The 12,322-nt window shown below is 34.5% G+C and overlaps 3 protein-coding genes across 3 annotated transcripts; 1 reads left to right on the forward strand and 2 right to left on the reverse strand.

Annotated features, from left to right (window-relative positions):
* Window positions 1-4,441, reverse strand: LOC150037340 (putative sugar phosphate/phosphate translocator At3g17430). The gene is made up of 10 exons (XM_090311527.1): window positions 4,303-4,441; window positions 3,676-3,993; window positions 3,345-3,452; window positions 2,957-2,988; window positions 2,801-2,851; window positions 2,498-2,559; window positions 2,147-2,408; window positions 1,692-1,957; window positions 1,511-1,605; window positions 1-169 (listed from the first exon to the last, which is right to left on the reverse strand). The coding sequence occupies exons 2-10, from the start codon at window positions 3,757-3,759 to the stop codon at window positions 137-139; spliced, it is 993 nt and encodes a 330-aa protein (XP_090167653.1). The 5' UTR covers window positions 3,760-3,993; window positions 4,303-4,441; the 3' UTR covers window positions 1-136.
* Window positions 4,442-6,619: 2,178 nt separating this feature from the next.
* LOC120072773 (uncharacterized) lies at window positions 6,620-9,756 on the reverse strand. Its single transcript, XM_039025256.2, has 6 exons — window positions 9,541-9,756; window positions 8,850-9,023; window positions 8,658-8,726; window positions 7,928-8,003; window positions 7,772-7,836; window positions 6,620-7,062 (listed from the first exon to the last, which is right to left on the reverse strand). The coding sequence occupies exons 2-6, from the start codon at window positions 9,012-9,014 to the stop codon at window positions 6,982-6,984; spliced, it is 456 nt and encodes a 151-aa protein (XP_038881184.1). The 5' UTR covers window positions 9,015-9,023; window positions 9,541-9,756; the 3' UTR covers window positions 6,620-6,981.
* Window positions 9,757-10,351: 595 nt separating this feature from the next.
* On the forward strand, window positions 10,352-10,853 carry LOC120072517 (signal recognition particle 19 kDa protein-like; the record flags this gene model as incomplete). Its single annotated transcript, XM_090311968.1, has 2 exons — window positions 10,352-10,471; window positions 10,638-10,853. Coding segments are annotated over 2 exons (336 nt in total), but the record flags the coding sequence as incomplete, so codon positions are not given.
* Window positions 10,854-12,322: the final 1,469 nt, after the last annotated feature.

A 12,322-nucleotide genomic window follows, 5' to 3' on the forward strand; every position in this document is an offset into this window, starting at 1 on the left:
TTGTCTGGGGCAATCTGGTTACTTGGAGAAGTAAGAAATAGGGAGTGGTCGCCAGGAGTAGTGCAGAAGCCGAGTACAGGGCCATGAGTTTAGGGATATGTGAAGAGATCTGGTTGAAGAAAGTATTAACAGATCTTCAACAAGACAGTGAGCTTCCAATGAAATTGTCCTGTGACAATAAAGCAACAATAAGTATTGCCAACAATTCGGTCCAGCACGATAGAACCAAACACGTCGAGATTGACAGATATTTCGTTAAAAAAAGACTGGACAATGGAAGCATATGTATTCCCTACATCCCTTCAAATCAGCAGATTGCAGATGTCCTTACAAAGGGATTGTTAAGACGAAGTTTTGATTACTGTGTCAGCAAGTTGGATCTGATCGACATTTACACCCCAACTTCAGGGGGAGTGTCGAAAAATGGTTGGTTTGCCCTAGGGGTTTATTTGTAATTCTCTTATGGGCCTAGGACTTCCTGTCTGTCTATTTATTTGAGGAGTCTTTCTGTATTTCAATGTAACAAAATAATAAGATTTGATCGTGGTTTTTTTCTCCCTGACCTAGGGTTTTCTACGTAAATTAGTGTGTTTTCTCCTTTCTTCTTCTTTTATTTTTATCAGTTTAAAAATATAGAAGTATCTCATTCAATATATATATATATATAAAGGTGGAAAAACAAGTCACAACTTTGTTGTATATAGGAAACAGAATATTATACCACCAGGTTCTTCTCCATCGGAATGGTACAAAAGGAAACGTAAAAGGGCAAAAAGCATTTAATTAATGGTCTTGACAAATCTACAAAGCTTTATTAGCATCTTTCAATGAAATTTCAAGAACGATAGATCTTTTTCAGGGCTACTGCTGTAAGTTATCACTTATCACTACAAGTATCACCAGGTTAACTCAATACCAATTTAAACTGCAGGACAAAACAGATGGCTTTGATTACCCCAGTTTGCATTACTTGGCCACATAACAAAGGAAATACTCGACTGTATAAGGTTTAAACTACCATGTCGCTGGCATAAGGTTTAAACGACTTTCCTTGAGCTCAGTACGGAAAGGGGAATGGCACATTACTTGAATAAGATATATTCTATAGGTTGTACCTCTGAGCCCTCGAGTTCTAAAGGTAGAAATATACTTGACTGTATAGGGAGGATACCCCTTCAAATGAAAAGCCAGAATCTAGTGGGAGCCAGCTGTTGTGGTTATAATTTGGGAATTTTGAATGGAAAGAAATCATAGGATTTTTGCTGTACTTAGAGTTGGGGAAGATGCGAGGGGCATTATCAAATTTCTTCGATGGTTGATCTTACCTCCCCATTTCTCCCAAGTTATTTTCTAACTAATTGTTTCCCACCTAAAAAGACTGTCACTTTTACTACCACATAAAACCTATGAGACATCGCATCAAGTGGAGACGAACTACTTCAAATTATTAAAACTGCCTTGAGATAAATTATTAAAACTGTCATGAGATATGAGTAACTGAGGCCCCAACCTTTACAATTCTGTCTGGAATGCTTTCAGAAGACACTTGAGATGCACGAACATCCTTGACCTTTATGTAATTATACATGAGGACGCCACATAATGCTGCATCGAGAGAAGGATTGGTAAATTGAAGATCGCATTAAGTTAGGAGGTCATAATAGGAAAGTTCCTCCCCTAGAAAGTATTACCAATTGCATAGCCAATGATATTCAACCCTGTTATCGTAGATTCAGGAAATATAACAGTTGAGAGAGCTATTAGTATCCAGTCCTTGAGAACACCAGCAACTCGAATAGTAACAGCTCCGGTTCTTCCAATTACTAAGAAAATAGAGAAGTTTAACGCCAAGGCACACAGCGCATTTGAAAAAAAGATCCAGAAGTTGAACTGAATTTGAGTAACTTGCATTTGTGGCTTCTCCAACAAGTACCAAGGAACAAATAGGAAAACAAAACTGCATGTATCAAACACAAAAGGTGAGCAGCTAACTCAATTGACCACCATTAAACTATAATCTAGCTTTTGTCACCTTTACGTTGTTTTCCAATGAAATATTATTACTACTTCATCAAAACAAAATCTTAAGAATCTATTGACAATGACATGACTACTTCCTGTCAAGAAGCATAAAACTACACTATACCTGCATGGAGCAATGTAATATAAGCTGGTGATAGGATTTAGAGTTAAGCCCTTCTTCTGTAGAAGGACCTGCGTCAAGACCAGCCTGAGAGCTTCTGCAAAGATACCCGTGACCTGGTAAACTGTGCCTACTACATTAAAATGGATCTCGCCATATGAGGAAATGACAACCCCAACACTGACCAGCAACATGTTGAAGAAAACGTCACACCTTAACTTGTCGGTACCACACACAACAGCCATTAAAAATGTGGCTACTGGCACTGAAAAATCAAACTTAAATCTGATTAATTTGCATTTCTAAGGAGATTCATTCTGGAAGTAAGAAAAGGATGAAGTTAAGCCTCCATACTTAAAGCCTTAAGCATCTGAATGAAGGCCACAGATATGTGTAAGTAGGCAGTGTTACCAAACCTGAAATATCAATAGTTAGTAATACTGAAACCATTGTGAACATGACGCACAGTGCACTCACCCTCAGACAATCGTACAAATAGCATGAAAGCCATTACATTTTTTTAACACCTTTATCTATTAAAGCCAGTTAGAACATTATAATTCATGAAACCAAAGTATTAGATAAACGTCCATCCCTCCTAAATGAGAACTCTTTCGAGTACTATTACAAGAGGACTAATTTTACAACCTTACTTACCAAAGACTTGATGCAAAAAATGCACTGATTGGGATGACACAAGTTGCATATCTGTCCAAAGAAAGACATTACACATTAAAAACAGATAAATATTGCACATAAAAAAGTCTGCAAAAACCAATTATACCTCAGCTTTTCATTTCTCAGAGCACTTACATTTCAAAAGTCATTTTGACTGGAGATACAACCTGCAGATTTGGAATCAACATTAATTACTCTAGCTACCCAAATTTGGAAAAGTAGATTAACTGAGCGAGAGAAAATGAATGAAGAGAGGTATCCACAACACACAAGATCTTTAGATTGAATCATTTTTGCCTGCTGGTAACGATTACTTCGTCGCAGACTGTGAAAATTGTAGAACTTTCTAATCCTTTTTTTCTGCATGTATGCTAAAAAAGAGGATACCTCAAAGGAGGACAACAATCACAGTTACTAACACCAACTTAACAGCCATCTCTTTACCAAGTGAATCAAATTTGACAAAGAACAAGAAGTAAATTGACGTCCCAAAAACTCATATCGAGTTCAGGTCAAATCATACCTTGAACACACGAACAAGAAAGAATGCAACAGCACCAGAAAACCCCATATGAATCATTGTAAGTGTAATAGGCAAAGGAAAATTGAAGTATTTTGGGGAGAGCACCCACTGCAATATTAGAAGAGCAAATAGACATAAGCATCACATGAGAATTAACTAATATAGTAGCAGAAAGCCAAAAATTAAGCAGTGAGCATGGTCACACCTTAGATTCAGATTGTGAAATAGTTAAATTAATGATTACTACTCGTACCACTAACAGAAACGAGATCATGAAAACAGGAATAAAATTCAAATCTGATCAATAAAATTAAAAAGGATGTCAAAATACCTTGTTGTACAAAATAACTCCAGATGATAGCAAAATGTAGATGAAAAGATACAGGTAAGTCAGAACAAGCGGTCTGTTGATCATTTTGAGCAATAAAAACTTTCGCTGGCTACTCTAACAGGTGAGTTCCGGCTTCAAAACTAACTTTTTCACCACCCCTGTCTATGATCTGAAGATAGAGGCATCTTCTAATCTAAACCCTGCAGTCGAATGTCATCTTCTAGGCCATACGATAGCGTTTATTGGTTAAACCGACAAGTACATTGCATACTGTACTGTATACGTACATCCATGCAGGACAGCACCAGAAAACAAAGCCTGGAGTCAAAGAAAAGAATAACTAATTTATCTCTCCCAACAAGCAAACCCCAGATACGTTACAAATGTAACCATCGAAAAGGCACTTAAGAACGAATCGTGTACAAGAACCAGAGTCGGGTCATAACTCATATGTGATGCAAAAGTGATTCAATTGGGAAACAAAAACAAAACCCAAATTCGAATAGATCTGAAAGAATGCCGCAAAAATAAGTGACAGAAATTCAATTACAGCACGCAGGACGCCAAGAAAATGCTCCACACAGCAGAATGCGATGAAAAACGAAAGGCGGAAGAAAAGGGACTTACCAAAACCGAAGGATCGAGGCGTAGGCGGGAATCTGAAGGAAGAAATAGACCCAACTTGGCGGTGAGAAAGAAGACGACGCAGATGGGAAAATGGAGGGTTGAAGAGAAATGGGTTTAGTGTAGAGATGGAAGAACAGAAATGAGAGAAGTGACAAAGAGTTAATGGCGTCTGGTGTGAAGAACTGGTGGATCCGTACGGTGTGAAGAGTGCATTAATGGCTTCTAGATTTCGAAGATACAGAACAGAACAGAACAGAATACAGTCGCTGTTACGCTTCCAACTCCCTTTCACGGGAGGTGACGCTTCTTTAAGGGGTTTCTTTTTCATCTTTTCTTCTTCCTTTTTTGCCAAAATGGACCTTTCAAATATTATCCACATGTGATTCTGACTTTCAACAAATTAGTATTTGGAATAAAGACAGACCTCAAGTCAATGAATGAAATTAAAATTTTGAAAGAATTTCACCGCTGATCTCTTTTAAAGGTCAAAATGCCTCACTTCTTTTAAAATAATAATATTAATGGACATTCTACTAATGTTACGCAGGAATGAAGTTACAAGATTTGCCTTTCATTCGGACTTCTTTCTCTCTCTTTTACTCTTTTCTTCTTCTTTTTTCATGCGACCACAACTTCTCCTGCATACCCATTTCAATGAAACTCCTTTTTCTTCTTCTTTTTTTTCCCTCTTTTCTTCTTCTTCTCCTCCTCTAACGAGTAAAAATCTTTTTTTCTCTCTTCTTCTTCTTCTCTCGTGCGACCAACTTTGATGAAACTACGCATCAATTCCCGTTGTGAGAGAGGAGAGTGATCTGTGAGTGAGAAAAGGAAGAGACCAAGAATGAGAGAGAGGTAGAGAGGAAAGTGATTTGTGAGTAAGAAAAAGAAGAGAGAGCGAGAGTGAGATAAGTTTTTCCACATGTGCAAGTTCATTTTGGTAATTTCACTCACATTTGAAATCAACAAATGGTAAAAACGGGAGAAAAAAACATCATTTTCAAAAACTAGGACAAATATCATTCTTCATCCAAAATTTGCGACATCCATACAAAAACCCCAACAATTTTTATTCAAGATATGTTTATAGGTTAAATTATACATTTAGACTCCATTTGTTTATTAAGAATCATATAGAATTGAAAATGAAATAAAAATCAATCCAAATGAAATTGTTAATACTTCAATCTTGTTTACAACGAGTAATCTATAACTGAAATCTAAAACTTTTGGACATGTACAATGAGACGCTAAGAAACCTTTCATTATTTATCATTGGGTAGTCATGTAGAGGATGATTGTTATAATCGTTCATGGTGATTGATTCTTTGCACAATATAATCGTGTCTTTTGATCGTTACGTACATGATAGACAATCTTTAAATGCTCGTCATGAGAGCGAAGTAAACAATGCAACAATGCTCGATGGTGATCAGTGTGAGGATGTTCCCATGGTGTTGTCCAATTCCTATATCCGTGATACAACTGAAAGGGTATCGTTTAGCGAGTTTGTTAGTGGCCATAATGTGATGTCGTGGTCATCTATGCTCGTTTAATGGATGGAAATGAACATTTTGTTGAATCTACATGAATGTGACCTCTTTTAAAAAAATAATAAAAAGAAAAAATTTTAAAAAATGTTATTTTACCTTTTTGAGATGTGAAATATTCAACTTACCCTCAATTTTAAATTAATTAGTCCTCCATTTTTCCACTTTGTATTTCTTCTTAGATTAACAAAACATCAAATAGCAAAAATGACCTAAGTTTAAACTTTAAATACGAGGGGCGATTTTTTCCATTAATTTTAACCCAAAAAAAAAGTGTGAAAATCCTCATCAACATTTACTTATTTCTCAAAGCTCGATCTCTCTCCATCTCTCCAAAGAACTTGCTCTCGCTCAAGTAAATATTTTGTAGTAGTACCACTAGATAAATCCAAGTACTAAATCAATAGTGTCTTTCTATGACAAAAATGTTATATAAATTAGACAAAATATCATAATTATTCAATTTTCATTCCAAAATCCGAATTCAACTCAAGAACAATAAAGTAAAGTTATGATCAATATATAGTTTACAAAATCTGAGGGAAGGCCAATAAAAATGAGTCAAATAATATTAATTTCATTCCTGCAAACAAAGAAAACTAATGAAAATGGACGACCAAACAAAAAAAATAATAGAGAAGCAATAAACAATATGCATCCATATGCATTCTCCTAGTAATCACATTTTTTATTAAGAAACGAAACAATCCAAAGGCATAAAAAAAAATTAACGAAGAATATAACATACATCCATATGCAAAGAGATCAACTTACGAGTCAAATATCTTTTTTTTTTTTGCGCCTTAATGTAGCTCATTCTAGAAATACTTCTTCCAATGGAAAATTAAACAAATTACAACATATTTATACACCTTCATATTGTATTTGGCAATCAATTTATCCAATATTATAACGAAAAATGAGTAATGTCCTTAAAAAATATCCAAGCCAGATAAAGTAAAATAGAACCCCATCGAGTACCTTGATTCGGATATCCTCCTCCAAAGTCCTAGCCTAGATTCAAGCCTGAAGTTTCAGTCACAAGGTTGCAAATAAGAAAGCAGCTACCACCATAACCAGAGTAACAAATGACTCATTGGCTCTTGCAAAGAAGACTAATCATGAGCATCAATTATCTAGATGGCCCTTCTGATTTAGGCCTAATGTACCCTAGAGTGACCAGCTTTTGAACTAATATCTTCTCAGCAGCTACCTAAAATGATCAACAAAAACAAAAGCTAAGTAGGAATCTAAAACTTGAAAGTGTGATATAATGATTTAGACCCTATTTGATAACTATTTAGTTTATGATTTCTTGTTTGTTTAGCATTTAAGCCATTAAACATTTTGGTCACCTATAATTTTTTTGTTTTGTTATCTATCTTAAAACCAATATAAGTTTTTTTTAAAAGCTTGTTTTTTGTTTTTGGAGTTTAACTAAGAAATAATTCAAATGTTTTTTAAGGAAAGGTGAAATCGATAGTAAGAAAATTGGAAGAAAACTAGTAAAATTTCAAAATATAAAACAAAAAACGAAATTATTATCGATAGGACCTTAATTTTCTCGTTTATAAAAACTATACTAATTTCCTCAAACCATTCCTTTGTTTTATGTTTCACCTTTACTTCTTGAAAACTTTAACCAAAAAACAAAGCTCAAGTTTTAGGAAACTATTTTTTTCAGTCGGTCAAAATTGACTTGCATTTTTAAAGCATTTTTATAAAGTAGTTAACAAAGCCAACATTCTATATGTTTTTATAAAGTAGTTAACAAAGACAACATTCTGTTAAAAAAAAGTTAGAATGGTTATCAAATGCACACAAAATATTCCTGGCATGGTTCTTTCATAGATCAATCATCTCACGCATAATTTGTCTGTTAGGAAAAAAAAAACAGGGAAAAAAAGGAGGGCCCATTGAACCTCGATCATGGGGCTGTTTTTCGGAATATTGCTAGCCAAGATGATATTTAGACCGGATTTTAACACTGGGGAAACAGGCAACAAGCGTATCAGTAGGGTTAAAATAGGACATGACATCTTAAGTATTCAGAGGTCAAAACTAGATTCACATATTACCTAATCGACGAGCCATGCTAGATCCTGTATTATCAGATGAACCTCCAAGGATGGAAGTAACACTCACCGTATTGTTCTGCAGAAATTCAGTTGCAAAATATTAATGACCATGTGGCCAGGATTATGCACAGATAATATTGAAGAATTGGCAGAGGAAAAGATGAGGAAGGTACAGTGTTTTTTAAAGTTCAAGGCACGATAAAGTGCAACATTCTTTTGGAGCTTAAGCACAGAGCACAAAAAAATTCGTGCACTATATATAAAAATACTACATAAAGAAGAGAAAACATAGTTGAAGTGGAAATATGAAGGAAAAAACCCTAAACACAAGGAATTTTGCATTTAGAAGTAAATTTGATTTTTTTTAGTTAATAAAGAAGGAAAAACCATAATTCTTACTATTTTTTAAAGAAAATGAGAAGGCCCCAAAGGCCCAAGGCTTGGAGCTTTGGGGCTTCACAACCACACACCTTATTTTGTGAGCCTCACCTTTTCAAAGTGGGCACAAGACCTGCGCCTAGCACCTAGGTGCACCCCCGAGAGGGCTTTTTTTTAAAACACCGAAGGTGGAACAAAAAATACATAAAAGTAACAAAACGAGGTTTTTGGAATGATAGAAAGCATGTTTAGCCAATTAGATTCACTAGATAAACTTTACAGTGCTTCCAGGAGAAACAGTCAATCAATGTTTCTTTCTTCCGAAAAAGGAGTGAAGAAGAGCTTAACTTACAGGCCGTGTGGGGGCAGCTGCATACAGATTTCCAATTTTTGCAGAATTGCAACCAATCCATACATATATCTACACATTAAAAGTAAAAACAAACAAACAAATCAGACAGAAAAGAACATCAAGAAACTAAGAGTTGAAATATTTAACACACTGATTCTAACAAAGGAAGGTTTAGGAAAGCCATGGAAAGACCTGTTTGGATAGACATATTATCTGAAAATGGATGGGGACATCATTTATGGCTTCACTAAAGCAAGTAACCTGAACACCACCACCATCAAGGTTGTCATCGTTATTGCTAATTGATGGACTAGAAACTGGCTGTTCTTCTTTTGAGATTTGACCTTGATATAACATTTTAACAACCTAAACAAAGAAACAGATAAACTAACTTAAATACTACAATATTAATCGTATATCACTTTTTGAAGAAAAATTGCCCACAAAAGTTATCACCTAGTCTTATAAAAACAACAGATAAACTAATATTAGCAGCAAAAAAAACTAATTAATCATCATCTGAAACATGCACTTCGTTATGAGCATCAGACGCAAACATACAAGTTCAAGTGGATTTTTCAAAGTTTCTAATCCAGATTCAAGGATAGGAAAATTCCAGCACATTGCAATGTTATAAATGCAAATCCAACCCCAGACTCAAACAATTTTTATTGGGTGAGATTGTGTGGAAACCCGACCCGAATCGCAACTCTCCCTTTCTCGCTCTCTAGAACCTCGTAGGTCATTTTCTATTTCTATTTTTCAATTTTTCCTGCAAATCAACAGTCGTTCTTCTCTTTCTTCATTCTTTTGCTTCGATTTTCTCCACAAACATGAAGTCCCAAAATCACAAAAACCCACAAACAAAAAGAAGAAGACTTACCTTATTCTTCTCCAAACCCCAACACCAACTCCAACCGAACGCCGAACGATTGGCGTCGTTGCCAGGAAAGGAGCGACGGTGAGGCTGTGTGATGAGAATCCGGAGCAGTTGGCTTGTTAGTGAATATTAAGATCGATAGTTCATCATACTTTTTTTTTTTTTTTTTTTAAGTTATTGTAATGAAAGTGTGAGCGGGGAATCGAACCCAAAATCTCGGAGTCGTTCATCATACTTCCGTGTCAATTTATATTAGCATATTAGTAAATAAGTTAAAATTCTATTTTGTGGTTTTAGTTTGGTCATTGAACTTTCAAAAATATCTATTTTATTATAAATATTATATAATAATAATAGATGTTCGTTAGTGTCCAATGTCAAGTATCATTTTATCACATGTATTAGCTACGTGTCATTCAACCATCTATGCATAATGTTCTAATGTGTCACTTACTATTTGCCAAAATTTCCTATAAATAAGTGGTAATTCATGGATTTTTGTAAAGATATATGCATTGGTTGAAACTTCAATTTGGGAGAAAGTGAAGATTTTTTAAGAAATTTCCTATTTTTTATTATTTTATTTATTTAACATTATTTTATTTTATTTGTTTATATATTTATTAATATTTGTGTTCTCGTTGTACCTCGTTTTTTCTCGCAAATTCACACCAAGTTATTAGCACGAGCTTTTGTTGTTTCCCCGCTAAAAGGTAGGTTTTAAAGGTATGTCGGTTTTCTCTCTTTGTTATAATTAATAAATTAAATGTTGTTTTGACATATTTGATATATATTAAATTTATAATATTTTATTAATTCAAAGAAGACAATTGCCGAAGGAAGACGTATAGGTGTCAGCAAAGCATGTGAGAATCCTACGTGTGTTGAGATTGGGGATTGCTGCAGTCATCTCGAACTGCCTTTTGCTATTGAGGTTGTCGAGCAATGATCTGTCACTGTCATTGATAAAGATCTTTCCTTTCATATTAATTTTTGTTCTCCCCGCTGCCTGTTTGCATTGAAGTTATCTGCACTACATTGAGTTTATATGAACCTATGATAATTGATAGAATGTGTTAATATTAATAGCATTCCCGCAGATTTATAAAGCTTATCCTCGTGATTTCATTCAAAGAGGGAGGGTGCGGATTCTGCTGAAGAAGGAGGATGGAACTCTGTCTAATCCAGCTATTACTTCCAGTAAGGCTTCTGCTTGTCTCTTTGGACCCTTTTCATTCCTTGGAAGAAGACTTCTATTTATAACTGAAGTTCAGGATAATAGTGTACTATCCCATAGTGTAATGGTCAAAGCATAAAGGTTATTGAGTTTTTGATGCATGAAATAAATTTAACTGTATTATTCTTACATCAAATAGATTTATTAGACTAGCCAAAAAGGAGAGAAGCTCTCTGAATCCTTCTACCCATTAATGTTGAAGTAGTTGTCTATTTTTCATTAGCAGAGTTAGTTATAATAAACTCTTAATCAAATATATGCTTACTTATTAAGTAAAGATAAATATTGCTTCTAGATAGTCTCTCTCAAGATTCATCCCATTTATGAAAAAGAGAACGTGACGTCCAGTTGGAATGGAACACCCTTGCGTCTTGTAGGAGCATACAATCAAATTGAGAATTCTGTTTGAAGCTCATTTCAGATCCAAATTGGTAATAAAAGCAGCTCTCTTCAGGAATGAAATAAATTCCCACTTTTTTTTTTTTTTACTACATTGCTCCCTTTATTTTGAGCCTTTCCATACTACCTTTCAGCAGATCAAATCATCTGGCTTTATAGTGATGCTTTGTGGATGTGGGATTCTCTAAAACTATATCTTAAACTATTCTGCTTGATTAACCAAACAACTAATCCATGCTATTGCACCCGTTCAAGTAGTTAGGATGATTGTATCTTTCTGACAGATGCAACAGTTTGTCCAACCTTCTAAAAAAATATCTGTTTTTGTAAAAGTTTTGTTAATTTACGAGTTTGATCAATAAACTTTTAAACTCGTGTCTATCCGTTCCTTTAACTCTAAAGAATGTTTAATAGGTTCTTAAACTTTCAATTTTGTATCTAGTAGTCTTTTAATTCATGTATAATAGGACTTTGAATTTTTAATCTTGGGTCTAAATAGTCCCTAAATTTTCAATCTTATGTCTACTAGATCATTTACCTATTACACATTTTCAAAATTATAAAACCTATTAGATGCATAATTAAAATTTTTGAGTCACATTAGAAATAAAATTCAATTTCTAATATTGGGTTCTTATTAGGTTTCATGCTCTATTGTTCCTCTTCTCCCAAATATCCCACAACATAGCATACATCCCAACAAACCACAAAAAACGATGCTCTCTCTGAAAGGCGGATAGAGGAGGAATTCCTCGATTATTGCATGAATATCCCTTTGGCCAAAGGACATGGACTAAAACAGTATCTTAACCTAACTCCTATTTGATTTTGAAGTCCTCCTTATTAAAGTATAGTGTTTTGAAGCATTTTTTAAAACAGTGGACCATGGAGTTTTACTGAGATAAAGTTGCTGATAGGATGAAAGGATGGTGGATGAGAATTAAGTTGAATGATCCACCCTCTTGCTTAAACCTTTTAAAATTGGAAGTGAAATAACCTATCGAACATCATTAACAGGTCTGGGGATTGAAAAATGTGGAAAATTCTGACTAATTTGTTGCCAGGGTCAGAATCTGAAAGTATGAAAATTTTGAGACTTTTTCTTATAATCTTATTAACAGACTTGAAACTCGTTACAGGTTATTTGCT

Source organism: Benincasa hispida, chromosome 3 (genome assembly GCF_027475165.1).
Source record: "Benincasa hispida cultivar pf3 chromosome 3, pf3_genome.v1.1, whole genome shotgun sequence".
Lineage (NCBI taxonomy): Eukaryota > Viridiplantae > Streptophyta > Magnoliopsida > Cucurbitales > Cucurbitaceae > Benincasa > Benincasa hispida.

Coding starts and splice junctions, on each gene's coding strand:
- LOC150037340 (XM_090311527.1), bottom strand. CDS start 3,759: ATGATCAACAGACCGCTTGTTCTGACTTACCTGTATCTTTTCATCTAC. Junction 2,852..2,956: donor GTCAAAATGACTTTTGAAAT/GTAAGTGCTCTG, acceptor TTCTTTGGACAG/ATATGCAACTTGTGTCATCC. Junction 170..1,510: donor TTCCAGACAGAATTGTAAAG/GTTGGGGCCTCA, acceptor TTATTGTCACAG/GACAATTTCATTGGAAGCTC.
- LOC120072773 (XM_039025256.2), bottom strand. CDS start 9,014: ATGTTATATCAAGGTCAAATCTCAAAAGAAGAACAGCCAGTTTCTAGT. Junction 8,727..8,849: donor TAATATGTCTATCCAAACAG/GTCTTTCCATGG, acceptor TTTAATGTGTAG/ATATATGTATGGATTGGTTG. Junction 7,837..7,927: donor TAGCATGGCTCGTCGATTAG/GTAATATGTGAA, acceptor CTGTTTCCCCAG/TGTTAAAATCCGGTCTAAAT.